At 48.5% G+C, this 27,867-nt stretch overlaps 2 protein-coding genes across 9 annotated transcripts in view; one reads left to right on the plus strand and one right to left on the minus strand.

Moving 5' to 3' along the window:
• The window catches only part of CYRIB (CYFIP related Rac1 interactor B), a 142,020-nt gene extending 132,845 nt beyond the window's left edge, over window positions 1–9,175 (plus strand). For all 8 annotated transcript variants that reach the window (XM_056138167.1, XM_056137917.1, XM_056138246.1 and 5 more), the window contains 4 exons: window positions 2,043–2,122; window positions 3,783–3,909; window positions 6,140–6,210; window positions 8,427–9,175. In XM_056138167.1, coding sequence (XP_055994142.1) covers window positions 2,043–2,122; window positions 3,783–3,909; window positions 6,140–6,210; window positions 8,427–8,490 — 342 coding nt within the window. In that variant the 3' untranslated portion in view covers window positions 8,491–9,175. The remainder of the gene's footprint in view (window positions 1–2,042; window positions 2,123–3,782; window positions 3,910–6,139; window positions 6,211–8,426) is intronic.
• A 7,934-nt stretch (window positions 9,176–17,109) lies between these two features.
• LOC130039806 (gasdermin-A-like) lies at window positions 17,110–27,461 on the minus strand. The gene is made up of 7 exons (XM_056131763.1): window positions 27,310–27,461; window positions 24,715–24,859; window positions 20,642–20,729; window positions 19,220–19,395; window positions 18,970–19,111; window positions 17,664–17,737; window positions 17,110–17,376 (listed from the first exon to the last, which is right to left on the minus strand). Exons 1-7 carry the CDS (start codon window positions 27,459–27,461, stop codon window positions 17,110–17,112), a joined length of 1,044 nt encoding a protein of 347 aa, XP_055987738.1.
• Between the last annotated feature and the right edge of the window lie 406 nt (window positions 27,462–27,867).

Raw genomic sequence — 27,867 nt, forward strand, 5'->3', positions numbered from 1 at the left:
TCAGGCTTCCAACCCTGGAGAAAGCCGAATGAATGGGAAAAATTATTTACCCAGTACCCATCAGATAAGGGGTTAATATCCAGGATATACAAGACATTAGAACAACAACAAAAAAAACCCACCTCAACCCCATCAAAAAAAATGGGGAGAAGAAATGAACAGAAAATTCCTCAAAAAAGAATTACAAATGGCCAAAAGGCACATGAAAAAATGCTCTACATCACAAATCATCAGGGAGATGCAAATAAAGACAACAATGAGATACCATCTTACACCACAGAGATGGGCACACATCAGAAAGAACAAGAACAACCAGTGCTAGTGCGGATGTGGGGAGAAAGGGACTCTCTTTCATTGTTGGTGGGATTGCTGACTGGTCCAGCCTTTCTGGAAATCAAGGACATTCCTTAAAAAGCTAGAAATTGAGGGGCTGGAGCAATAGCACAGCAGGTAGGGTGTTTGCCTTGCATGCGGCTGACCCAGGTTCAATTCCCAGCATCCCATATGGTCCCCTGAGCACTGCCAGGGTTAATTTCTGAGTGTTGAGCCAGGAGTAACTCCTGTGCATCGCTGGGTGTGAGCCAAAAAGGGGGAAAAAAAAACCCTAGAAATTGAGCTTCCATATGACCCAGCAATACCATTCTTGGGAACATATCCTGGGGGTACAAAAAAAGCACAGTAGAAAAGACATCTGCACCTGTATGTTCATTGCAGCACTGTTTACCATAGCTAGAATCTGGAAACTACTTGAGTGCCTGAGAGAACAGATAACTGATGACATGTTAAAGAAGCTTTGGTACATCTACACAATGGAATACTATGCAGCTGTTAGGAATGATGATGTCATGAAATTTGCTTATCAATGGATGGACATGAAGAGCATCATGCTAAGTGAAATGAGTCAGAAAGAGACAAACATCGGATGATTGCACTCATGTGGAATATAAAATAACAATATGAGATTAACACCCAAGGACAGTAGAGACAAGGGCCAGGAAGATTGCCTCCATTACTTTCTTTTAAATTTTGTTTTTTGGTACTGGGGATGAAACTCCAGACCTATAAAACATGCCCTGTATTCTTTAGCTGCATCTCATGCTAAATATAGCCATACAATTTTAAGTACTATGTCTCAGAGACAGAATCCTGAATCCTGAGTGGAGTTCTGTTCTTTTCCTGCTCCTTTCACGTGCACATTCTTTGCCTATCTCATTCTCCTTTTGGATGTGTATTTGACCCCTTATCTGGATCATAGGTAAACCAAAGTCTTAATTTTTTTTCCTCCCAGCTTTGCCCTTTCCTGATTGCATATGCAAATAATTATTGTGTATCCTACATTTATCTCATTCTCTCCCTGCCCCTTCCCCGTTATCTTCTCCAGCAGGTAGATCTAGTGGCATTCATACCTGCATCTGAAAACCTAATCCCTCTTTTCCAGCCTCTTCAAGATTCATCTTCTGCCCTTTTACATGAATTACTGCATTGATAAATCCAACTTTTGTTGTTGCAATTTTGGGCCTACTCAATGACACTCAGAGCTTATTCCTGGCTCTGTGTCCAGGGATCACCCCTGGAAGTGTTCAGGGTGCTGGAGATTGAACCTTGATTGGCTGTGTGCAAGGCCAATGCCCTACCTGCTGTACTATCACTTTGGCTCTGTTCCAGCAATCTTGTTTCTTCTGTTCTTGCCTCGCATTAGTGCTCTCTTCAAAGAACAGCTAAGTTAAAACCACATTTCTTTTCTCTTTTGGTAAAAATGTCCTCCAGATAAAATCCACTTATCTCGTGGCTCTCTGGGCCCTCTCTGTTGCTGTAGTTTTATCCAGCTGGAATATAAATTCCTCTCCTCCACATAGTAGGGTTGACTCTCTTGCATATAGCTATTTCTCAAGAGTTTAGAATTGTGCCAAGATTCTAGTGCATATCCCAAAGTTGGTAGTTGGAACCAAATTGTAAAGTTGTAGATTTTTCATGATAAGCTAGGGTTTAAATTATATGTAAGTAATAAGTCATTTTTTTTGTTTTCTATATTCTTTTTGCAGAATAAAAATTTACCAATAGAAAATACTACAGATTGTCTAAGTACCATGGCAAGTGTATGCAGAGTCATGCTTGAGACACCGTGAGTATTAGCTGATCTTGTCACCTTAACGGGTTGTTGAAATGGTTATGAGAAGCATGAGAAGATGATAATGATAAATAATTAATTGCCCCTTATTCCACAAGCTTTTCCAATAAGATGTGTTAGTAGTGGTTTGGAAATAAACAACTTTACAAAAATGAAAAATAATCTAGCAAAAACATGTATTATTCAGAAATCTGGGAGTGGGGGTGGTGCTTTCTGCCTGCTGAAAAGAAAAATCTAGTCAGAAAAAATAGGGGTATACATCAAAAATGGCTTGAAAGAAGAGAAACCCCGAAGAAAATTCAAGTCAGTGTGGGAAAAATGGGACTACTCACTATTGGAACTGTAAGTAGAAGACAAACTAACTCTCTACTTAAAAAGATACAAGGTTCTTTTTTGAAAAGGAGAGAGAATGTTTATGAGAAGCATAGTCAAAGAGCTATAAAATCTAATTTAAAAGGACACCACAAAATTCCTATTTGGTGAGAAATAATTTAGTTGTCCTGGTATGAGGCTTCTGAAAACTAACTTTACACTTAACTATAAGTTCAGTTAAGCTACTGTAATACTGTCCACTGTAGCACAGTCCTCCCGTTGTTCATCTATTTGCTTGAGCGGGCACCGTTGACGTCTCCATTGTGAGACTTGCTGTTACTGTTTTCGGCATATTGAATACGCCAAGGGGAGTTTGCCAAACTCTGCCATGTGGGCGGGATACTCTCGTAGCTTGCCGGGCTCTCCAAGAAGGACCGAGGAATCAAACCCGGGTCGGCCGCATGCAAGGCAGCTAAGGACCGAGGAATCAAACCCGGGTCGGCCGCATGCAAGGCAAACGCCCTACCGCAGTGCTATCGCTCCAGCCCATTAAGCTACTAATTTACTTTTATTTTGTTCATATACTAACACTATATACCTGACAAGTACTTTGGATGTCTCCATACTAGTTCTAGACTATTAGTACTGTGCCGTTTTGCATTAACAGACAAAAGTTCTCTATCTTTCATCTCAAATGAGAAGAGTTATAATCATAGTTAAGTGAAATTAAATTCCAGTAATAATGTGTGTATATTGACTACCCCTCAATAGAAGGGCGCACTTCATTCTGTTATATTTGTATATTTGTTTTTGTTTCTGGTTTTTTTGTTTTGTTTTTTTGTTTTTGCTTTTTGGGTCACACCCGGCAATGCACGGGGAGGTGAGGGGGTGGGGGGCGGGGGGGGTGTTAAACCTGGCTCATGCACTCAGAAATTACTCCTGGTGGTGCTCAGGGGACCATATGGGATTCTGGGAATCAAACCTGGGTCAGCCGCATGCAAGGCAAACACCCTACCTCCTGTGCTATTGCTCCAGCCCCCATTCTGTTTTATTTGTGACTTTTATCACATTGACTCTAACCTCTGCTACAAAGAACCCATCCCCAGACTTTGGCAGTACTTAACTATTTTTGGTGTTACAAGCAGAAGGAATTCCAGAATTACAGGTGTGTTTAGGAACAATATGTAACTGGGTACTGCTGCATTGCCTGATTTCTGGGACTCTCTGTAGCGTGGGCTAGGGGCAGCATTGCATTAGCATCTCTTTTAGACATTAACTGGTGTGTGGAGTCAACTCATTAGGTGATAATGCCTCTTCCATCTTTATCTTCTTTTCTCTTCAGAGAATACAGAAGCAGATTTACAAATGAAGAGACAGTGTCATTCTGCTTGAGGGTAATGGTGGGGGTCATAATACTCTACGATCATGTACATCCAGTGGGAGCGTTTGCCAAAACTTCAAAAATTGATGTAAGTTATTCTATGTAGCAATGTTTGCATAGGTATTGGTCATGGGCTTTTAAGAGTTGGCAGACTGTGTCCTGCCATAGAAATAAGTTTTCTAGCTTATTATAATGGTGAATATTGGTCTCCTGCTATCTTGCTATATTTCTTACAGTCTGTATCTGGATAGAGTAGAACAATGAAAAGATAATGGTTATTTTCTAAAGAGTGTTTCCCTGTAACAATACCTCAATTATATGTGTCTTTTTGGGTGTATTTGTCAATATAAATACCTATTAAGATACCATAAGAGCTTTTAGAAGTTGTATCCTTCTATTCCATTGTTTCAAAACCTTTCAAGCAAAATGCTTACTTGCAAATGTATATGAAAAGTAATTTGAGGTGCTGCAGTGGAGAAAGTTGAAGACTTTATTTTCCCCTTCCCTTGTCATAACAATTTGTTGCTATCACATGTATTTCCTTTTATCTACATTAGACGTTTTTTTGCTTTTTGCTTTTTTGGGCCACATCTGGCAACTTACTCCTGGCTTTGTTCCAGGGATCACTCCTGGCGTGGAGGGCTGCCGTATGTGTTCTTGTACCTGATGTATTACTGCTTTGGCCCCACTTTATAAAACTTATATTAGGAATAAAGTTGCTTTCTGGTTTCTCCATTTGGTAATTACTCTCCTAATTCTTTCACATCTGGTTCTTTCGATTACATACAGCCAGTGTTTGGCTAAAGCTCTCTTCCAGTGTCCCTCTCACAGGATTCCTGGCTCTAAACATTTTGTATTTCGATTGCTGCTGGCTAGCCAGTCTTTTGCTTTCATGTTCATCCTCTCTAAAGACAGTAAGTTAACTTGTTTTTTAAGTGATTACTGGGTCTCAGGAACTTTACATTTGTTCTCTCACATAACTCTGAAAATACCCCTAGGATATAGGTATTATCTTCTCTGCTGATAGAGAAATGAAATTTTAGGGGAAATTAAAAGTGTGGTTGTTGTACAAATGGTAGAGTGGAAATTTAATCTGCATCACCCAGGCTTCCAAAGCCCATGATATTTCTGCTCTGGTAGGCTTTATCACAATAATCAGGCCAATGTTTACAAAGGTAGCCTGTAACAAGTTCTTGCTATTAAACTCATAACTCAAATATTTTTGGTTTTCTTAAACAGTCCTATACAGGTTTTTTCACCTCTGCAAAATTCTGGTCTCTATGGGTCTCTATGGGTCCACTGTACACTGTCCTCCCGTTGTTCATTGATTTGCTTGAGCGGGCACCAGTAATGTCTTACAACAAATTGTTGAGACTTGTTGTTATTGTTTTTGGCATATCGAATACCTCACGGGGAGCTTGGCAGGCTTTGCCATGCGGGCAAGATACTCTTGGTAGCTTGCCAGGCTCACCAAGAGGGGCAGAGGAATCGAACCCAGGTCGGACATGTGCAAGGGAAACGCCTTACCCGCTGTGCTGTCACTCCAGCCTAGTCTCTATGGGTGATACAAATTTTTGTTTTGATTTTTGTCTACCTTGACAACTTCTTTTTTTACTTGTTAACATGTCCATTCTGTTCGTTAAAGGTGATCCAACACCTTTCTTAGAAATGAACAGTAGACCAGACCCTTAGTTTATCATGGTTTTGGTCATGCTAAAAGGTAAAGGTAAAGGCCCTCCCGTTGATCGTCGATTTGCTCGAGCGGGCCCAGTAACGTCTCCATTGGAGACTTTGTTGTTACTGTATCTGGCATATCGAATACTCTCGGTAGCTTGCCGGGCTCTCCGAGAGGGGCGGAGGAATCGAACTCGGGTCGGCCATGTTGGCCGCTTGTAAGGCAAACGCCCTACCCGCTGTGCTATCGCTCCAGCCCTTGGTCATGCTATGTTTGACTAATTTAGTTCTCAAAAAATTTGATTTGAAAAATTGAGACTAATTACACTTGAGTACATTTTTTAAACTCCCCTGCTCTAAGAATAATTATCTTGGCGTTTCTCCGAAGTAATTTCTCAGAAGTTCTGGGATTGGAGCGATAGTGCAGTGAGTAAGGCGTTTGCACACAGCCAACCTGGGTTGATCTCTGGCATTTCATATGTTCCCAAGGCACCACCAGTGGTAATTCCTGAGTGCAGAGACAGGAGTAACCTTTGAGTATGGTCAAGTGTGACCCCAAAACAAAACAAAATTTCCATCGGATGTTGAATACTACTGTGATAAAAAGAGGTGTTTTTACCTTCCCTGTTTCTTTTTCTTCTTAGATGAAAGGTTGTATCAAAGTTCTTAAGGATCAGCCTCCTAATAGTGTAGAAGGTCTTCTAAATGCTCTCAGGTATGTGTCATTAGAGAAAACGCTTCTAAATATGAATAGCACAAAAGATGAATGTTCAAGTTACGGATTTGAAGGTCGTGGCTGTTTATTGGTAATCTTGGCTTTCAAATACTGGTTACTGTATTTTTATAATCAGAGAGAGAAAGAGGAGAGAGAGAGAGAGAGAGAGAGAGAGAGAGAGAGAGAGAGAGAGAGAGAGAGAGAGAGAGAGATAGCGCGTGCGTGCATGTGCGCGCATCGGGGAGTTGCAAGGATTGTATGTGCACAAGTGAGAGTGGCTATGTCATTTCTTAATTAGAGGCTAGGTTTTACTTCTTACCCCTCTTGAAGCATTGACTGAATTTATTTTTCAGTAAGAGTAGTCATTCTATAATCGCAAATAAAACTCAGAAAATAGAAAAATTCAGAAAAGTTGAAATCTCCTGGTTTTGAAATAAACCCATTAATCTTTGATATGTATGCACTGCTGAATTTTTCCTTTATACCAGCCAACTGAAGCAATCTTAATGCTTCACTCATATTCATTCATAAGGGAATTTTCTAGGGCTAGCAAGACAGCTCAAAGGATTGGAGGGCATGCCTAGAAAGTAGAGGTCCCCCCAAGTTTGATGGTTTCCCCCCAGAACCCCGTTGCTGGGCCTGAGCACAGAACTATCAGGCCTGCATAGTTGTGTCAAGTATCATCTGAACAGTGCTTTGGAAGACACCTCACCCCAAAAAAAATTTAAAAGAAAGGCCAGAGAGATAGAATGATGGACACTGATCTTCCATGTAGGCAACCCAGGTTTGATCCCTCAGGCACCACTCGGAGCCATCTCTGAGCCCAGAGTCTGGAGTAAGCCCAGCATACTGATGAGTATGCATGTACACAGGCATGTGCACACCCACCCACCCATACACACACACACACACACACAAAATCAAACGAAAAAGTATTTTCTAATTCCTAAAGTTCCTAACATTTATACATACCTCTCTGAAGTGGAACGATTTTTCTTGAATTTCTTTACTAGTTAATTAGCCAATTTACTAGAGATGATCATTCTGTCATTTTCCTCTGTTCCAACTGTCAGCAACCTAAAATTTTGAAATGGGAGTGTAACTGCGTACACACAGACATTGTCTATTTTTGTGGTAACTTTCAGTGGAAATTTTCTGTGAAGTCGCTAATTTAATAATCTGTAGTTAAGAGAAAGCAAGAAAACATGCCTAACATTCTCCAAAACCGGTGGAGAAATGGAAATGCCTTTCTTTCATCATAAGTGAATGAGACTTAGAACTGGAAATGAGTGCTAGAGAATTGCTTTCCTCATTAAATTTAAGAGTAAAGTGATGGAGAGATAGTACAGGAGCTAAGATACTTACCTTGCATGTGGCTGTGCTGTCATGGTTTGAAGCCCGGATGGCCACATATGGTCCCCAAGCACTGCCAGGGGTCACTTTTGAGCATAGAGCCAGAGATAGTCTTGATTGAGCACCACTGGGTCTGACCCAACAGTAACCGACTCCCCACACCCCTTCCCTCTGAAAATGAAAAAAACCAACAAATAAATTTAGAAGTTGAAAAGCATTATCACTTGGAAAAAGATTTGAGCCTTCCCTCCAGTCTCCCTCTGTTTCTGCCATGACTAGAGGTTGCACACACACTTGGTTGTGTTAGGTTGTGGTACCTGCACATTAGTTTTAATTCAGAGGGATTACAGCCTTTAGGTACAGGGCTTGTGCATACCAGGTCTTGGGGTAGGAGGGGTGGGGGAGCCAGGTATCAACATGTAGTGTCAAAAATCACAGACAGTAGAGCAGGTATGACAGGCTCACCTGCCAGGGTCATGCTTGGCATATGGGAATCAAAGTCATGGCCTCATGCTTGCAAGCCGACACTTTAGCCACTGAGCCATCTTTTGGCCCCTTGATCAGAGTGTGATGTGGCTCTCCGTTGACACTTTCCTGGGACTAGCTGGAACTTGTTTATCATCATCTTCCATAGAAGGAGCAAGAACTGGTGACTATGTGGGTAGGCAGAAACAGTTCCTGAATTGCTTGCAGCACATTACTGGGGAACAATACTTTCATTGTTATTTTTGAAGACTTGCTTGACAAATTGTTTATTTTGTGATCGCTGTAGCATCCACTGCAGTGATGTTTCTTTTCAACTCCTTTAAAATCAGTGTTTTTTGTTTTTTGTTTTGTTTTGTCTTTTTGTTTTCACTTTTAAGGTACACAACAAAACATTTGAATGATGAGACTACCTCCAAGCAAATTAAATCCATGCTGCAATAACAGTTCTGGAATAAGCACCTGCTGTAGACAGAAGACAGTATTCTGCAATGACTGAGAATGCACAGTTTTTTAGTGATTGCAATTACTATCTCATTTACTCTTGCTTTTTATTTCTTTCCTCTGTTCCTCTTCCCTCTTTTTTAATCATGTTCTTGTTCTTAAGACTTCTTTTCTGTGCCAAAATCAGTAAAGTTATACTCGGAAGGGATCTTGTCCTTTTAAACAGGCCATCTGAGGCAGCTAAATATGCATTGCATTTGGGTCTCTACTGAGGAAAAAAAATCTGTGACTTGAACTAAATATTTTTAAATGTGGATTTTTTTTGAAAACTAATATTTAATATTGCTTCTCCTGCATGGCAAACTGCCTATTCTGCTATTTAAAAACCCTTGATGACTTTATTTTCTACTGCCGCTTTTTTCATGTGCAGCCAAAATGAAAATGTTTAAATTAATTGTGTTGTACAAATGGTACCTAACACAAACTTTTTTAAATTAGTAAGACTCTTGTTTAAAGTTTTAAGTTTGCATTTTGACTTTTTTTTTGTAAGGATGTATGTTGTGTGTTTAACCTTTATTAACTAATGTTAAAAACTGTGATGTGTGCGTAGATTATTACGTATGCATGTTCCTGTTTAAGAATGGCTGTTGATGATAAAAATAAAAATCAGCTTTCATTTTTCTAAGTGTGGCTTGGTTTACTGATGTTTTGTTTTTGGACTTCTAAAGCTTTCCCCCTATATATTTTTTATGGAATGCATATACACATTATATAATTTTCCCTCTAGGGGAGACCTGGGTCTCTTAAATAGTATTTTTGTTTATAGTTGTCTCTGTACAAAATTTTAATTGTTTTTGGAAATCTTGATAATGCAATAAGATCAGTGATTTTGTCATAAATTTACCATTTCTTCATGATTTACTTTTGTATGGATTTTAGTAATAGAAGGGAGATTATATTCTTTCTTGATTGGCAGTTACCATGAGTGAGAAGGTAACATTGTGAAAGAAAGAGTGTGGGAGGAAGAGCAGCCCTTAATAGAGTGAGAGGAAAGAGTAACTGTGAGGGGTACTTCTCAGGAGAAGATTGAAGACCATAATAGCGGTGGGAACAGTTAGCGTGTTTCATATTTTAAGATCATAAGGCCGTAATCATGACTTTTCAATCTCATGATTGAGGGGAGCTGGTTAAAGGATGTTTGGAATAGACATTCTGGTGGTTAAGTGAGAGGAATGGCTGAACTGGAATATAATTACAAGACGTAATTATAGAAAATTACCATGCGGCTCCCATCAGAAGCCTGCTTAACAGCACACACTCCCAGCAGCCATGACCCGCATCAGGCATCTCGCTGATAACCTCCATGCTTTCCACCTTCACATCGAGCCAGAAGGTCTAGATGGCTGTGTGTGGCATCATGCTACCATAATTCTCATCTGACTGGTCCCTGAACCCATCCTCTCCTCTTCTTCTTCATGCTCTGCCGATACCAGCTCTCATTTGTCAAAGGACCACGTTGTCCTTGAAAGCTGTCCTTATATGCTTCACAGAGTCTTCCAGATGATGTTGGGCATTTACCCTTAAGGCACTAAGAATATTGTAATGGTTCCCTCAAAAGTCATGCCCACCTGGAACCTGAAAAATATGACCAAATTTATTTGGAACAAAAGGGCATTTGTAGGTGAAATGATCTGGAGATGAGACCGGCCTGGGATTGAAAGGGCCCCGACAGGGAGAAGACCGTGTAAGAGGATAAGGAAAGGGAACTGAGCACAAGACCATATGAAGTGAGTGAACAGTGTGGCTCTAAGCCCAGGAACCAAGAAGTGGGGCCAGAGTCGTGGAAGACCTCCCCGGAGCTTCTGGAATTAACCAACCCAGCCAGCACCTTTTGATTTCAGACTCCTACTTCCGGGACTGGGAGAGGATAACCTCTGTTGCACTCAGCCATCCAGTTTGTGGTGATTGGTTATGGCGACACAAGTATCTCATCAGTTACCTCCAATATCTAACGGCTTCAGGATATCTTTTCTGAGACTGAGAACTTGAGAGAAAGCTTTGACTGATCTTTCTTCAGTGTCCCAAGGACAATTGTCCAGAACCCAAATTTGGGTAGGTGCCAAGTTGAATGTTTGACTAGAGTGAATGAATACAGAAAAGTAAAGGCAGCTGGAATAGATAATTATGGCTGTGGCCTTTGCAGTTAAGTGGCTCATACTCTGCATATTGAAGAGTAAGTGGAAAAATCTCTTAACTCTTGCAGGGTTAGCAGACTGGTTCAGTCTGCTGTCCACCTGTTAATGTACAGCCTGTGAACTAAGAATAGTTTTTACATTTTTAAAACATTGAAAAAAACCCAAAAAATATTTTGTGTTGTGTAAAGTATATAAATTCAAATTCCGGTGTCCATAAATAAAATTTTATTGGAACACAGTCTCATTTGTTTTCATGTTATTTATGGCTACTACACACTGTATTCTTGTGACACAGACCATCTGTCCCTCAGAAGCTGGTATGTTTACTAGCTAGCAGTCTGACCCATTACAAAAATTGCCCAATCCTGCCTTTACGAATATAGGTTTATTGGAGAACCTCATACAGTAGAAGTACAGTGCTGTAAATAATGAAAAGAATCTTGCTTGCTGACAGGAAATTAATTTCAGGTCTAATACTCAGAGGCCAGAGAATAGAGCATATTGGACACTGTGCCTTGCATATGGCTAACCTGGGTTTGGTTCCTGGCACCACACATAGTTCTCTGAACAATGCCAGATGTGGCCTCAAAAACAAAACTTCACTAAGTCCCTATTAAGAGCCTGTTTAGCTGGTGGAAATTGGGGCTTTCAGAGAGGAAAAAGCAGGCATTTTTGGCTGGTGGTCGGTTTGTGTTCTTGCCTTCCCCATAAAGGGAAGCCCGTGTCAAACACATCAGCACAGGAAATTGGAGTTAAAGCTATGCTGGCCTACCTTCTCCCTCTGCTCTCAGACATGTCTCCCAGAGCATTCTACAGCTTATCTGCACCCCTACGAGTGGGGTGCTAATCACCATTATGCTTGATCAGCATGGGCTCCTAATACCTGACAGTAGTCCCTGTCACTCTTCCCATTCATTGATTTGCTCAAGCGGGCCCAGTAATGTCTCCATTACGAGACTTCTTGTTACTGTGTTTGGCATACCGAATACGTCACGGGTAGCTTGCCAGGCTTTGCCGTGCGGGCAAGATACTCTCGGTAGTTTGCCGGGCTCTCCGAGAGGGGAGGAGGAATCGAACCTGGGTCTGCCAGGTCAGCCACGTGCAAGGCAAACACTCTACCCGCTGTGCTATCGCTCCAGCCCAACAGTACAGTGGGTCAGACAATTGCCTTATACATACCCAACCCAATTTCAATCCCAGGGGTCTTTGATCCCCAAGCACCACTGGGTGTGGCCCAAAGTCGAACCAAAAATGTGGGCTCCTAGGATGTGTTTATCTCCTAGGATCCCCTGATATGCCACTCTTTGCCCCACATCCCAGACATAAGGCCATCTCAGCACTCAATGGCAGCAGGGGATGAGTAAGTGATTGTAGCGCACCCCCATCCGAGTTCTTTTAGGGTAGTAACTCATCTGTCCCCTGCCTGTTGTACACAATTGCTAGGTTGCATGAGACCATGGGAGTTGCCAAGGGCTAGGGAGAGTTTTGAGGGTGGATTTGGGATTTGCCAGGGACAGATCTGGAAGGTTACCAGGGAAGGAAGCCGGCAGTTAATAATGCAGGTCTGCTGAGACTGGAACAAGTACTGCCTAAGTTCCAAAGCAAGAGAAAAATACGACAGCAGCAGGGGTCCAGTCAGGCTGGAGGAAGGCAGGGAGGGAGGTACAGTCAGGGAGTTCAGGTGGCCAATGAGATTCTAGTTCCAAGGAGGTCAACAACTGGCACCTTCTGCAAAGGATCACTTTTCCCAGGTTAGATCCCTGACACCCCGATGGTCCCCCAGGCCTGTCAGGAGTGATCCTGGGTGTAGGTAGAGCCAAGAGTAAGCTCTGACCCCAGTGCTAGGTGTGGACCCAAAAAAAGGGGTTGGTCCAGAAAGTATAGGTGAGGCAGTTGCATATGCAGACTGACCTTGGCTAGAACCCAGGCCCTACGTATGGTCCCCAGTCATCAGCAGAGGTCACTAAGAGCCAAGAACAGCCCCATGGGCCCTGAACACTGCTAAGTGTGGCTCTAAAACTAAATGAATTGAGCAGTGGTCATTCTTGCTTCTATTGCTGCTGAAGAATGGATGGAGATGGGGAGAAACAAACTATTAAAACAGCGAGAAACATGGCATGTGCTTGCAATGAGTCTGGTGTGAAGTGAGCACAGTTGGGCCGTGTTTCACAGGTAGTGTCGACAGGCAGAGGGGTGGGGATGTGAGTGAGAAAGGAGTGGAGCCTCCTCTTAGCTTTGGCCCGACCCCTGGAGGAGGCCTTGGGCATGGAGCAGTGGGTGGAGCCCATCATGCAGGTGTGGAGGCCTTCCTAGGCTTGGAAAGCAGTGACACATCTGCTGCAGGATGGGACTCTTAGAGCCAGACCTGGCTTGGCGTCTTGGACAGTAACTGGCAGCGAGGGGTCAGCGGAGGGAAGGGCGTGGAGCGGTGACAATGGTTGGACCAGAGACATGGCTCCACTGTACAGGTGCCAATCCCCCTGCTTGCTGCCACTGGTTTTATGATACCCCTGGGCCACCTCATAACTGGAAGAGCCACAAAGGCAGCAGTAGTGCTAGGCTGTACCCCATCCTTGGGGAAGGGAAGGGCTGCACACAAGTGGGGGTGACCCAAGGCAACCAAGGTGTCCGAACATGGAGAGTCAGCCGCAGCTCTCAAACCCAGGGACCTTGACGCCCCTCACACCTCACACCAGCTGCCGATTCTTGTTCTGACCTAACTGCTGATGAGGACTTTGGACAAGAGCTGGACTTTAAGGGATTCTCTAGACAGAACTTGCTTTACTGAAGGGCTGCTGTATGGTGACATGCTATTTGAGGGGTGAAGGCACAGACCAGGGATCATGTCTTATTTTACTTAGTTTGTGGACCACACTTGTGCCCAGAGACTCCCTGGCTTTGTTTCCCAGAGTGACCATTGGCAATGCTCAAGACACTTGTGGTGCTGGATTCACACAGGTGTCTTTGATTTCTGTACTCTACCATTTCTCTGACTCTTCCCTCACTCCCTTCTTTCCTCCCCTTCCTTTTTTCCTTCCCTTCCTGTTTTTTTTTTTTTTGGCTTTTTTGGAGGGAGGGGGGATCACACCTGGTGATGCACAGGTGTTACTTCTGTCTTTGCACTCAGGAATCACCCCTGGCAGTGCTCAGGGGACCATGTGGGATTCTGGGACTTGAATCCGAGTCGGCCAGGTGCAAGGCAAATTCCCACCTGCAGTATTATCGCTCCAGCCCCTCTTCTTTCTTAAGCCCTATTTTATAGAGAAAACAATTTAAGAGAGGTTAAGGAACTTGCATAAGGTCAGAGTCTCCTGACAGCCCGTTCCCTTCCCAAAGACTTGGCCTTTGCTTTGTGGTAACATTATTTTTCTCCATCTTAGATGATGTGAATAGAAGTTACACTTTGTAGAACTAGTTTAGTACCTTGTCAGTTGAGATTATGATCACCTCTAATCTTAGGCAAAAGTTATTCTTCAAGGTCCCAGAGTGATAGTCCCATGTGCAAGGCTTTGGCTTGTACACTGTCCTTCTGGGTTCAATCCCCAGCACCCCATAGGGTTCCCTCAAGCCCCACCCAGAATGATGCCTGAGCTCAGAGCAAGGAGTAAGCCCCAAATACTGCCAGGTGTGGCCTCAAACACACACAAAAAATTACATTTCTTGGGGAAAGTTGAACTTAAAAATACATGTGTGGGGGCTGGAGCAATAGCACAGCGGGTAGGGCATTTGCCTTGCACGCAGCTGACCCTGAGCACCGCCAAGAGTAATTCCTGAGTGCAGAGCCAGGAGTAACCCCTAAGCATCGTCGGGTGTGACCCCCCCCCAAAAAATACATGTGTGGTGGCACAGCTTCTGCTGCTCCAGTCACTAGATAACAAGAAAACGCCGCTGACTGTCCCAGAGCAGAGAGAGATTCCTGCTGAGAGAGAAAAGATAAATGAATGTGTGGTGCAGTTCAGGGCAAGGAAGGCGAATGAGGATGAAGAGGGAGATAAAGGTGGGGTGACTTGGCGTTGGGAAGTCGGACAGAGGGACAAGCTGGATGGCTGGACAGGAATGGGGAACAGATCTTTAGTGCAGACTATGTATCTGGAGGACTTTAATGACCTCTGAAACCTGCGAGTAAACAATGTCTGCCTTTGAAAACCCTCCTGTGACTGTTTAGTCATATTTCTTTGATCAGCATCTCTGAGCCCACGAGAACAGTGGGCAAAAAAGGCCACAGATTCGCTGGCCAGCAGGACATGGCAATGGTGAATGGGGGAATATTCTTGCTTTCTCCACAAGGGGGAGCCCATGTCTGACCCACCAGAGGAGACCCGAGTGGTGCTCGCATTTGGAGAAAGTGCCACGAGGAGCGTTATTCCTAGAAAAGAGTGATCCAAGGGTTGCTGTAAGGTCTGCAAAGATTCGCCTGGCTAAGGACTTAACCTCTCAGCGCAGAATGTTTAATCGCCTGTCTGCTGGATGTTGCAGTTTTAAAAAGCAATTATTACACTGAGCTTTCCTGCAAAGTCATTCAGATGTAAGCTTGGAACAATATCAAAAGGTTAAATACCTGTGGCCATCAAAATGTTCTTCATACATTTCTAAAACTTGTATTTTTTTAAATGCTGACCATTGTTTTGTCAGATCGGCTTTTTCAGTTAGGAAAGAATATATGAAGTTAAGCCTGCTGAGAGCAAGCAAAGCCAGGCCATATATTCTGCTTTATGAGCACTTCTTTATGTCTGACTATGTGTAGTTAAGATCACTGGTGGGGAACTGGGGTGATAGTACAGCGGGTGGGGTGTTTGCCTTGTATGCAGCTGGCTGGGTTCAATCCCCAGCATCCCATATGGTCCACTGAGCACTAGCCAGGAGTAACCCCTGAGCATCACCAGGTATAACCCCAAAAGTCTATAATAATAGCACTGTAGCACTATACTCCCGTTGTTCATCCATTTGCTCGAGCGGGCACCAGTAACGTCTCACAACAAATTATGAGACTTTTTGTTATTGTTTTTGGCATATCGAATACGCCACAGGTAGCTTGCCAGGCTTTGCCGTGCGTGCAAGATACTCTCGGTAGCTTGCCGGGCTCTCCAAGAGGGGTGGAAGAATTGAACCCAGGTCGGCCACATGCAAGGCAAACGCCCTACCCCCTGTGTTATTGCTCCAGCCCATAATAATAATAATTTTTAAAAAATTAAGATAAAAAGATCACTAATGGGATGGAGTGACAGTACAGTGTTAAGGCATTTGTTGTGTACACAGCTGCTCCTGCTTGGGTTCCCGGCACTCCACATGGTCCCTCAAGCACCCAGGAGTGATATCTGAGCACAGTTTAAGCCCTGAGCATTGTTTGATGTGTCCCCCAACGCCCCTTCCCCCAAAGACCACTGAGACCTAATATAAAGCCTGAAGTTTGTATGTGGGATGTCTGGGTTTGATCTCCAGCACAGTCGTTCCTGGACCTGGAGCACAGAGCTAGGAGACCCCTCCCCCACAACCGCCCGGATTCCCGAGTGCCTCAGGAAATTCCCCTGCCGCCCCCCCCCCCCATGAGAAAATCACTGAACTGGAAATCAGAGATCTGGCCCTAGTCTCTGGTGGGATTGTCACCTCAGTTTCTCTGCTCTCTATCTCTGCTTCCACATCTGTGTGTGCACACACATAGGCTCCAGCACACTCAATGCACATCCTTTCCCTGCTCATGCACACATGCACATGCGTGTGTTTGCACACACACACAGAGCTTTGTTTCACCATAAACTCCCCGTGAACTTCAGCTGGGTCTGATGGCCACTCTGGGGGTGAGAGGTGATGGGAGGAATAACCTGGCATGGTTTTATGCCAAGACACAAAATGGGAAGAAAGCTTGGTGGTCCCTCCCCTCCTCCACCATGGATTTACTGGGTGAGGTCACTGCATGGGACCTAGATGATCCACCAGTGGGCAGCTCCCACCCGCCCCACCTCTCACGGGACAAAAGGGAAGGTCGGGTGGACGGCGGGTGCCTGACGAAGAAGGCAGGGGAAATGGTGCGAGTCCTGGATTCCCTCTGAAACAGCGAAGCAGTCCACAACAGTCAACCTTTGGGGGCTCTTTATGCAGAGGAATGAGAGTGAGGGATCCGGGCCACACCCCTGCTCAGGATAGGGGCAGGGAGACAGAAGGGGTTGCCCGTGGGGGGAGGCCAGGAGCAGGGCCACTGTCCTGGAACCTGCCCTACCCTGCTTCCCACGGGAGGAGCCCAATTCCAGAGGGGACTTTAAGGTGACAGGTCCACCCCCCACCCACCCATGTCTGATGTTGTTGGATGTCTGGGAGCAGCCCTGGAAGGGGTGAAAAGAGCCGGGGTCCTGGTTGCCACAGGGCGTCTTGGCCATGCGTGGAGGCTTCATGTCAGCAGTTGCCGGAAGCCTCCGGAGGCAGCCGCGCCTCAGGCCTGGACCTGCTGGGCGCAGGGACTGGCCAGCAGCTGCAGCCCCTCGAGGGCCCCGTAGAGCGCAGAGAGCTGGGGCAGCACATCGGGGTCCCAGGTGAGCGGGTGAGAGAACCCCTGCAGCTCCAGCCCACAGCTCTCCACCAGGCTCAGAGCCAGGGCCGCGTCCTCCTTGGGCAGCGAGGAGAGGGCTTCGGGGGGGACGGGGATGGGGACGGTGGTCTCCTCCCTCAGGTCAAAGGTTGCCTTCAAGATGTTCACCACCTGGAGGAAAAGCCAGGGATGGATGCCTCTGCAGGGGTCAGGGCTCCCCCTCAGCCTTGCTAGCGGCCCCCTCTGGGCCTTGCTCCCTCCAGGGGACCCTTGAGAGGATCCCACACTGTCCTGTGCACCCCCCGCCTCTTGCCACTGCACACAGTCTCCTGCCTGGGCACTGATCCCTGCAGGGTGGATGGTGGTGGGACTGCTGTCACACGCTGTGGGCAGGGCCTGGTCCAGGACTCCCACAGCCCACCTGCATCACTGTTCCCCCTCACCCCTGGGGGTCTCACCAACTCCAGCTGCTGGGGCAGGAGACCCCTCTCCAGGCACTGAGCCAGCAGATTCAGTTGGGTGTCGCTGAGCACTGTGGAGAGAGTGGACAAAGGACCCGTTAATCACCCTCAGATGGGGAGAAGGCCCACTAGGGCCACCCTGAGACATCTCTGCCCACATTGTTCTGGAAGGTGTGAGCTCCACCCTGCTTGTTATCTCTCTCTCTCTCTCTCTCTCTCTCTCTCTCTCTCTGCTTTTTTGGGTCACACCCAGTGATGCACAGGGGTTACTCCTAGTTCTTCACTCAGGAATTACTCCTGGTGGTGCTCGGGGGACCATATGGGATGCTTGGACTTGAACCCGGGTTGGCCGCTTGCAAAGCAAATGCCCTACCCACTGTTCTATCGCTTCAGCCCTGCTGCTTCCTCTTTTGAGTGAGTTGGGGACCCTTCTGCTCACTCAGTTTCTGACCACACTAATCATTTTGGGGGTGGGGGTGGGGTCATGTAACAAAACGCTTTCACATTGGTGAGCCAGCAGCTGGCCCAGTGCCCGGTGGGTAGCCCAGGCGGTGGTTACCCAGAAGGGATTGTGACCCCAAGTGGGGAGCTCCGGCCTCCAGTGCCCACATCCTCCCAGTCCTGATCCTACTGCCTCTGTCTCCTCTGTGGAGGAGTGTGGGGCTGCGGGCCATCTATGCTGGTGCATGCAGACACCTCCTCAGGGAGCAGATTGTCTGGAGAGTCATCCTGTGACCCCCCCCCCCCCCCCACACACACACACACACACCCTTCCTGGAACTTGCATTAAGCGATAACCAATGAGAAGCACGATGAGCCTTGTGGTTCTCTGGGGGAAAGGACAGCCTGTGCCAAGGCCCTGAGGTAGGCTTAGACCCAGGATGGGAGTCATAGAGGTGTGGGGGGACTGGGGGGGAGAGAGGTATGCACGGCCAAGGGTTCCGGGGAGCTGTCAGCCTGCAGCACTAGACGTGCCCAAGGACGCCCCTGCCACATACGCAGCCTTCCAGGCGTCCTGTCTGCAGAGGGCTCTGCCTTCAGCCTGCTGCCAGCCCCCCAATCTCCTGCCACGTTCTCTCCTGGCTCAGGAAGGGGGTGCTAGGGGACAAAGACCCCTGACTCTCTGAGCAGGCCGCAGAGCCTGGGCCACCGGTGCCAGAAGAAGGGGCCCTGCTGACTCTGGCACCCGGGCATCCTGGGCACCCGAGAGCCTTCTGGAACAAATGCCAGGTGAATGCTCTGCGCGGCTCTGTGCAGGGGTGGGGTGGCTTCTCGGGGCTGAAGGTCCTCTAACTGCTCTCACCCACGAGTGCGCCGAGAATGCAGAGGATGGCTCTACTTTTGGAGGGCAGCAGGCTCCCTGCCGGGTCCTGGAGGGTGCTCAGGACGAGGCCACCGGGGCCCCCCAGATCTTCCAGCTCCCCGACATCCAAGACCTTCTCCAGCTGCAGAGGAGGAGCGGGAGGGAGCAAGCGGTGGTCATCACTCCCCTCCAGGCCTCCCACCCGCCACTCCCTCCCCTCCCCCACTCTTCTGGCCCCTGCGCCCCTTACTGAGTCCTCCAGCTTCTGCAGGGCCTCAGGGGTCCGGAGCAGCTCTTGAAGGGCCCCCAACAGTGTGAGCCTCATCTCCGGGGGTAGCGTGGCCAGGTCCTGTAGTTGGGCCCCCAGCTGCTGCTGCAGGGCCTCAAAGCCGGGCTCCTTGCCCTGGGTCCAGTCGGAGTCAGGGCCTGTGGGGGGAGGGAGGCAGGTGGGGGGAGGGGCGGGGGTGGTGGGGACCACTCTGCCCTCTCAGGAGAGTCCCACTCGGGTTTCTCCTGGTCTCTCTGCTCAGCTGCTCCGTGCCCCCAGGAGGGTGAAGTCAGGGCTCCTGTGTGTGACCCGAGCACCCTGGCTGCAGGGCTGGGTGGGTGACACCCCTTCTCCTTTCTCCCTAACCCCGTCTTGCTAATGGCCCAACCTGCCTCTCAGAACCTTCCAGAATTCATCCTGGATCCCCCTAAGCTGGTGAGGTGGGGACCAGGATCCTGAGTGTCAGAGGAAGGTTGTGTGGGGGACAGCCCTGAGAGGTGCAGGAGGCTAACACCCCCCCCCCCACACACACACAGACACACACACATACACCTCTTCTTCTACCCATGATCATTCTGTGCTTCTGACCTGTCCCTACCCTGATGGTCCTCACTGCCTCTGTAGTGATGGGGATGGGAGAGGAGAGAAGGGACCCCAAGAACCCAACTGTGGCATTGTGGGAAGGGGCCTTCCAGCTGAGGCTGGGGGCTGGGTGGCGGCGCTCACCTCTCCAAGTGTCTCCGCAGAATTTGCCTTTGGGCAGGTGCAGAACAGCTGTGGGGGGCACAGGGAGGAGGGAGCCAAGCTCAGGGAGGCATCTTTGTCGCTCTTTCCCAGCTCAACCAGCCTGGGAGAGGGGGCAGCGGGAGCCCCTGATGACCAAGCAAGCTGGGGTCCCAACAGCCGGGCGTGCTGGGCTCTGGTAGCTGTGGGTGCTGGGCCCCCGACAACTGAGAGTGCTGGAGCCCTGACAGTCCAGCGTGCTGGGAACTGCACCCTAAGGTGATGGTGCAGGACCCCCTGGTGACAAACGGTACAGCTGCCAAGCTCACCTCTTAATGCCCTGGAGTCTTTAATTCCTGCTCCTTCCAGGAGGATTTGGGGTGTCTCCAGTTCCCTCTTCCTGCTCCCCACCCAACCAAGGCCTTTCCTGCAGCGCGGAGGGTCAGGGCCAGGCATCCAGAGTGCACTTCACCCCCAGATGCAGGCCATGCCCACATCTGCCTAAATGCACCCCACGCAGGGCAGATGGGGCAGCAGGCTGGGGCAGGAGCCATCCCTGCTTGCTCAGCAGTCCTAGAGGAACTGCACATCATTTGCAGACTGGTTTCTGGGGGCCTCAGCCACTCAGAGAAGTGGCCCCTGCCCCCAGCTCTCCTGACCCCGCCCTGCACATCCACTTACCCCAGCGATCCTCCTTGATCACCAGCCGCAGCACCCTGTAGGCCATGATGCTGCCCTCTGGGACAATCTCTGCTTTGTCCGTGGGCACCTGGGTGGGAGGATGTGTCATGACCACAGGCCCACATGACTCTGGAGCCTGTAGGAAGGGGTCCTGGGAGGCAGATGGCAGCGGGGGTGGGGAGACAGGGAAGGGTCTGCAGCGGTCTACCGAGGAGGGGGGTAGGGGCTGAAGGGGAGGACAGGGGTCGCAGATATAACATCTTTTCCAGCAGTCTGCACACACAACAGTGACTCGGAAAATAAGTCAAAAGCATTTGTGTCCAGGGAGACATGCTGGCTCTAAAATGGTCCTGCACAGGGACCGCAAACCTACAAGAAGCAGGGGGCCAGTGCAGGGGTGGAGGGGTGGGGTTCAGCACTAGTCAGATGGGCTATTACCAGAAGAGAAGGAGCATTGAATGGACAGTGTGTGGGCTTCACAGTGAAACACCAAACACCAAGCCTTGGGCACTGCTCCAAATGGACAAGTCCTAAACCCACACTGATAATAGCAATGAGAGAAACATGCATGGGGAGAGGTGAGCTCTTGTACGCTATTGGGGGGAATACACAGGTATGTGGCCATTATGGAAAAAGGAGGAGGAAGAGGAGAAGGAGGAGGAAGAAGAGGAGGAGAAGGGGGGAGGAAGATGAAGAGGAGGAGGTGGAAGGAGGAAGAGAAGAAGAAAGAGAAGAAGGAGGAGGAGAAGGAGGAGGAGGAGGAGAAGGAGAAATAGGAGGAGGAGGAGGAGGAGAAGAAGAACTCATGAGGGCCAGAGACAGTGCAGGGGTTAAGGTATTTGCCTTGCATATGGCCTACCCTCATTGAATGCCCACGACCCCACCTATGGAACCCTGAGCATCACCACAGAGTCAGGAATAGTCCCTTAGCACTGCCTAGGGTGGCTTAGACCTTCCCTCCCCACCCTCCCCAATTTTAAGAACAGCATGTGACCCACCTTCACCACTTCTGAATATTTCCCCAGAGAATATGAAAGTGACGAGTTGGATACCATCCAACCCCTTCTCCTCACAGCATGACTCAGGGACAAGGTTGGTAACAACCCCAGCACCCATAGACAGATGGATGCACAACAGAGGCTATACTCAAAGGAGTCCTGCCCAATCACAAGATGGGCAGAGACCCCACGGCCACTGACAAGAACAACACTGCCACTGGACGGTGGCATGCTTTAGCCAATTGAGTCAAACACGGTTATGTCAGGCTCAGGTGGAAGGCACAGCCAACAAATAGAAGAAAGACAACTAAGCCCGAACACACTCAGAAGACAAGGAGAACAATAGTGGATTCTGGCGGTTGAGGGGAGAGGAGGAGCTGGCAGGGGCATCTGGCCCCACATTTCCAGCACAGTGAGTCTGGAGGCTAGACCCAAGGTGGGGTGAACTAGGCACACACACAGCACTGGGCTATGAGGTGGAAACTGGAAACAAGCATGAGTGACTGAGGGACAAAAAAGGACAGAGCAAGGGCCCTGGGTAAGATGTCTGGACCCATTTCTCCCTACAGAACCACTGCACTGGTTTCCCATCACTCACATGTCGCACGACTTACTGACTTCCTGTTACTTTGCACGGATCGTCTTGGGAAGGTCAAGTCTCAGAAACACGGACAACCACTCTCCCCCTCACAGAAACCAGGCTCCCAAGTGCCCTGCAGTGTCCATGCAGCAAAAGACCCCCAGCAAGGACTTTATCCCCAATGGCTTCACCACGGAGGTGACCCTCTGTCTTCTCCTCCACCCCCTGGGGTGTGGCGGGGGACCAAACCCTTGCCCTGTTCCGAGGCGCTGCTGTTGAGCTGACTGGATTGAAGCTGGATTCCACTTACCCGTCCTGTGCTGCCTGGAAGGGAGCATTATGCCTTGCACTCCAGGTGTCTGCGTCTGTAAAACCTGCCATGGGAACCAACCCGCCAAGCCTCCTGGGAGGGGCAGACGAGGAAGGTTGTGCAGAGCAAATCCTGCACCTATGTCCCAACTTCTCTCTCTCTCTCAGGCTGCAGCTGGCAGAATGCTGCTGGTGATGGTGTTGGGGGGCGGGGGGTGGTGCTCCAACTTTCCGAGCTCTCAAGGGCAGGCCCAGAATGCTGGAGTGCCCAACTGAGCAGCAGAATTTGAAGCCAGGTGGGAGGAAGCCTGGTTTTGTGCCCCTGCATTTCTCTCCCCAGTTGTGCCTCATCTTCACTGTCTGTCTCCTGTTGGGGCTGGACGAGGCTGTCAGGATGAGCCTGGTTAGACTGTCCCGCTAATGGGCAGGAACATGGGATCCATGAAAATGGGTGAGATTACTTGTGTGTCCAGGCTGGTTTGGATAAGAATAAACATCTCTTTCTTTTAAGCTGCCTTCACACTGCATTGTAGCACTTTCTTCCCATTGTTCATCAATTTGCTCGAGCAGGCACCAGTAACTTCTCCATTGTGAGACTTGTTGCTACTGTTTTTGGCATATCGAATATGCCATGGGGAGCTTGTCAGGCTCTGCCGTGTGGGCGGGATACGCTCGGTAGCTTGCTGGGCTCTCTGAGAGAGATGGAGGAATTGAACCCAGGTCAGCCACGTGCAAGGCAAACACCCTACCTGCTGTGCTATCGCTCCAGCCTTCAGTAACACTGTCCTCCCGTTGTCCATTGATTTGCTTAAGCGGGCACCAGTAACATCTCCATTGTGAGACTTCTTCTCACAGATCCCAGGCGCTTACTTAGCCTCTTTGTTTTTAGTATGCAGATCCCAGATACTTATAGCCCCCCCCCCCAAAAGCTTTTGACTTTGCATGTTCTTTCTGTAACTTCTTTATTGATGGCGTCACTGTATTGAGTTCTTTAGAAGTGTGTATGGTTGTAGGATGGTAATAAAAGATCATCTCAGGACGCTCTACCTTTGTCCCAGGATCTGAGCGAATCCAGACCCTCTGTGAAAAATAATTTCTCTCGAGTTCCTTCTCTCAACACCTCCGACTGAACACTGAACGAATAGTCACACAACAGTCTCCAGTCTACTTATAGCTCATGGAGGATGTCCCTCAGATTCGGGGCCATGCAACTTAACTCAGATACCCAGTCAGCCTGGCAGAGCTGGAGTTCTGAGCTGGCAACCCACAACCAAGGTTGATATCAGTCCTCCCGCATGGGGACCCTCACCATACTGGCAGCCCTCAAGAATCACTTGGGAGAGTTAGAAAATATCCAGGACTGTGTTTTCTCTCGGAATTGAGCACTGGAGCCATGCTACAGCGGGTATGGTGCTTACCTTCCACCCAACCTTTATTTAATCCCTGGAACTCCATATGGTTCCCTGAGCCCAGCAAGGGTGATCCCTGAGCACAAAGCGGGGCAGGGGGATGGGGGTAGCACACGTGCAGGGGACTCACTCAGGGCACAGCTGAGTGTGGCCCAAAAATAATTAAAAAAATCCAGAACAATTGAAAGATGGCTGGATGGTGGGCAGGGAGTGGGAAGCAAGTGTCTATATGTCAGTGTTTTTTATTTATTTAAACTTTTTTTTAAAGGGCCACTCCTGGGGAGACTTGGTACGGTACACAAGCCAGTGGTGCTCTGGGCCAACAAGAGCCACATCCAGCATTGCTCAGGGACGCTGAGGGGTCAGAGGTCAAACTCAAAACTTTGGCAAGTGAAGGTTGTGCTCTAATACCTGAGCTCTCTTCCAGGCCCTGGATGACAGTATTTTAAAAACAGACAGATTTGTCCAGGGGCTGGGAGACAGTAGGAGTCTAGTTCCCAGCACCACACAGCCCCTTGGTGGTCCCCAGCCCCAGCCTTAGACCTTCTCATGAGACACCCAGCTGGATGATATGTGGGAGACCCGTCTTCCCTCCAAACAAACGCAAACCCCACCACCAATGTGCCAAACACTAAACACATCTCTCCAAAGGAATCTGACACGTGGAGGCAAGAACCTCGGCACATGTGCGCCCGACCCTGTCCCCTTAGGCAGCCAGAGTGATCCTCAGCTGGACAGCAACTCGGGAGGGGAGGGCGGGGCGGGTGGAGTCTGCACCTTGAGGAGGGCCGACTGCCCCGCACCCTCTGTCTTGCTCTGCGGCCGGCTGTCCTGCACGGTCTCCACCGCTTCCGTCACTACATATAGGCTCTCCGTCTCCTCCCGGTTCTGCAGGAATGGGGGCCGCGGCACCCTCACCTTCCTGAAAACGGGGGTACGGGTACGGGGAGAGAGGAGAAGAAGCAGAGATGGAAGGGGTCTCCCAGTACTCCCTCCCCAGCCCCAGGCTCCCGGCTAGGCTAGGGCTCATGAGTTCAGGGAGGAAGGCAGGGAGAGGGACTGAAGGTGGGGCCTGTGGTTAGGGCCCGCGCACTTAAGGCCAGTCCAGGTGCCTGGGGAAGCTAAGAATGTGGGGAAAATCAAAAATAAACAGGGCAGGGGCTGGAGTGATAGCACAGCAGGTAGGGCGTTTGCCTTGCACGCGGCCAACCCAGGTTCAATTCCCAGCATCCCATATGGTCCCCAGAGCACTGCCAGGAGTAATTCCTGAGTGCAGAACCAGGAGTAAGCTCTGTGCATTGCCAGGTATGACCCCAAAAGCAAATAATAATAATAATAATGATAAAAATAATTAAGGTAGAGACCACTGGCTTTCAGCAAAAGGAGCTGATTGAAAGAAAGGTGGAGACTATTCAGATTTCCCATCAAAACTGCAAACTTTCTCCTCCTTCTGTCTTCCATGATTTATGGACTTTCTATCATTTATCTAGAATCTCTCATTTTTTATCTTCTCTTATCTAACTTGTCATTTATTGATCTATCAATCCATCTGTCTTTGGTCTGTCTTCTTTCAATCCCCTATCCCTATCTATAATCTACTATCTAGCATTGATCTGCTATCATCTCTTATTTAATTTTTTTGTTTTGTTTTCAGACCACACCCAACTCAGGGCTTACTACGGAGCAAGTGTGGTGCCAGGAATTGAACCAGGGTCGATCACATGCAAGGCAAGGACTTGAAACCTTGTTCTCTCTCTCTCTCTGACCTCTCTTCCTTTGTTCTAGTCTGTCCTCTATCTTCTCTTCAGCATCTGTCTGCATTTGTCTCTATCACTTGTCCTCTGTCTCACTTCGAATTTTGATTTATCTTCTTTAACCTTTCTATAGTCTCTGAGTCTTGGCCGTTGATGGGATTACACGGCTATAAAATCCAGCTATCCAGAGACTATAAAATCCAGCTCCCGGACGAGAACAGTGCAGTCTCCTGCCCCCGCGCCTGGCTGTTCCTCGCTGGGGCCCCTTGGAGGGGAGTGGATTGAGCTTTCCTCCCCGCCCCGACCAGGGCTCCGGCAGCCAAAGACCTCCAGGACCAGCCACCACCATGCTGAGACCACTCTCCGCACACTTGAAGGTACTGGCAGAGGGACAAATCCACGCGGGTTCCGGGGCCGAGATTTCCAAGCCTACTCGGATTGAAGTCGAGCATCCTCCACCCAGATCTTCCAAATTCCAGTAGGCGGGGGTCACACCCACCACCTGGCCCCCTGGCGCCGTGTAATCCCATCAACGGCCAAGACTCAGAGACTATAAAATCCAGCTCCCGGAACCAGCATTTGCAGCCGCGCGACATCTTATCAGGACATCTTTTTTATGACATCTTATTATCTCATTCCTACTTTGGACAAACTGGCAGGTTACCGAATGTAGCCTGCCCACAGTGCAGAGTCTGGCAAACTCCCCGTGGCGTACCAAATATGCTAAATACCAGTAACAATGATGGGTCTTATTCTCCTAAAGAGCCTTGAATATAATCTCAGGGCTAGGATGAAAGAGACGTTACTGGGGCCTGCTCGAGGCAATCGACGAATAACAGGATGATGAAATGAAATGAAACCTTTCTATAACCATGATTTACTCCTGACTCTGTGCTCTTGGATGACTTCTGGCAGGCTTTGTGGGACCATAATGTCAGGAGTCCAGTCCTAGTTGGCTGCATACAAGTGAACACCTTACCTGCTAGCCTTACCTAACTCTGGTTCCAAACTATCATCCTTTATTACCTATCTTCCACCTCCCTTTTTCTTAAATGCATGCATCCATCCACCCACCCATCCATCCATTCAACATTAAAAAATCACCCACCCCATCCACCCCTTGATTTCTGGGGTTTTTTTTTTTGGCTTTTTGATCACACCCAGCAATGCACAGAGGTTACTCCTGGTTCATGCACTCAGAAATTACTTCTGGCGGTGCTTGGGGTATTCTGGTATGATATGGTATTCTGGGAATCAAACCCATGTCGATGGCGTGCAAGGCAAATGCCCTACTTGCTGTGCTATTGCTCCAGTCCCGATTTCTAACTGTTGAGCTCATATCCTTCCTGACAACCTTGAGCAACACCAAGAAGCTGCTCCTTGCCATGCCCAAGGTCCCCTCCTCAGCCCATGGCACCTGCGTCCTTCCTCACATCAGTCACTCTGACCTGCCGATGCTTTCTTCCCTAGGTCCTACTTCCGCTGGTAAGAGCAGGCTCCCGGCTCCCCACTCCTCACTGGGCTTTTCTCTCCTGCCTCCCCCTTCCTGCCCTTCCTACGCCAGGCTGGAAGGACCCAGGTGGGCCTCAGCAGAGAAGGCACTCCCCGACCCACTCACCTCTGCTCCACCAGGGTCTCCCAGGTGTTGGGGGAAACACTGAGGGTCTTCACAGCCAGCTTGGCACCGCGGGTCCCCTTGCTGGTTCCCATGGCCTGTCCCTGTGGCCCGGAGCCTACGCCTGGGACTCCTGTCCCTGCTCCTGTCGCCATCTCTTGGATATGGATGGGCTGACTCTGGCTTACCTCTGGGGGGAGAGAGGTTAGGAGGGGGATCTGGGTCATGCCAGGCTATCTTGGGTTGGCTTCTCCATCTATGTGTTTGGCTTTTTTTTCTCTTGGCTTTTATTTTGATGGGAAGGGGCCCACACCTGGTGGTGCTCAGGATTCACTCCTGACAGTGCTTTTGGAACCATATGCAAAGTTGGGGATTGAACAGATGTGGTCGATGTGCAAGGAAAGCTCTTACCCACTGCACTGTGTCTCCAGCCCCTAACTCCCCATTTATGGAAGGGAACCAAGGTACAGAAGAGAGATGGGGCCTCCTCCTCCTGGTGACTGCCAGGATAGAAGCAAAAACATGCAGCTGACCCCCACCCATGTCAGCCACTGCTGCCCT

Source organism: Sorex fumeus, unplaced genomic scaffold, assembly GCF_029834395.1.
Source record: "Sorex fumeus unplaced genomic scaffold, SorFum_2.1 ptg000002l, whole genome shotgun sequence".
NCBI classification, from domain to species: domain Eukaryota; kingdom Metazoa; phylum Chordata; class Mammalia; order Eulipotyphla; family Soricidae; genus Sorex; species Sorex fumeus.

What these genes read in the sequence shown, in the direction of transcription:
- LOC130039806 (XM_056131763.1), bottom strand. Translation starts at nt 27,461, where the DNA reads ATGGCGACAGGAGCAGGGACAGGAGTCCCAGGCGTAGGCTCCGGGCCA. An exon ending in GAGACCCTGGTGGAGCAGAG is followed by an intron (nt 24,860 to 27,309) that starts GTGAGTGGGTCG and finishes CCCCGTTTTCAG; the next exon opens with GAAGGTGAGGGTGCCGCGGC. An exon ending in CATTCTCGGCGCACTCGTGG is followed by an intron (nt 17,738 to 18,969) that starts GTGAGAGCAGTT and finishes CTCTCTCCACAG; the next exon opens with TGCTCAGCGACACCCAACTG.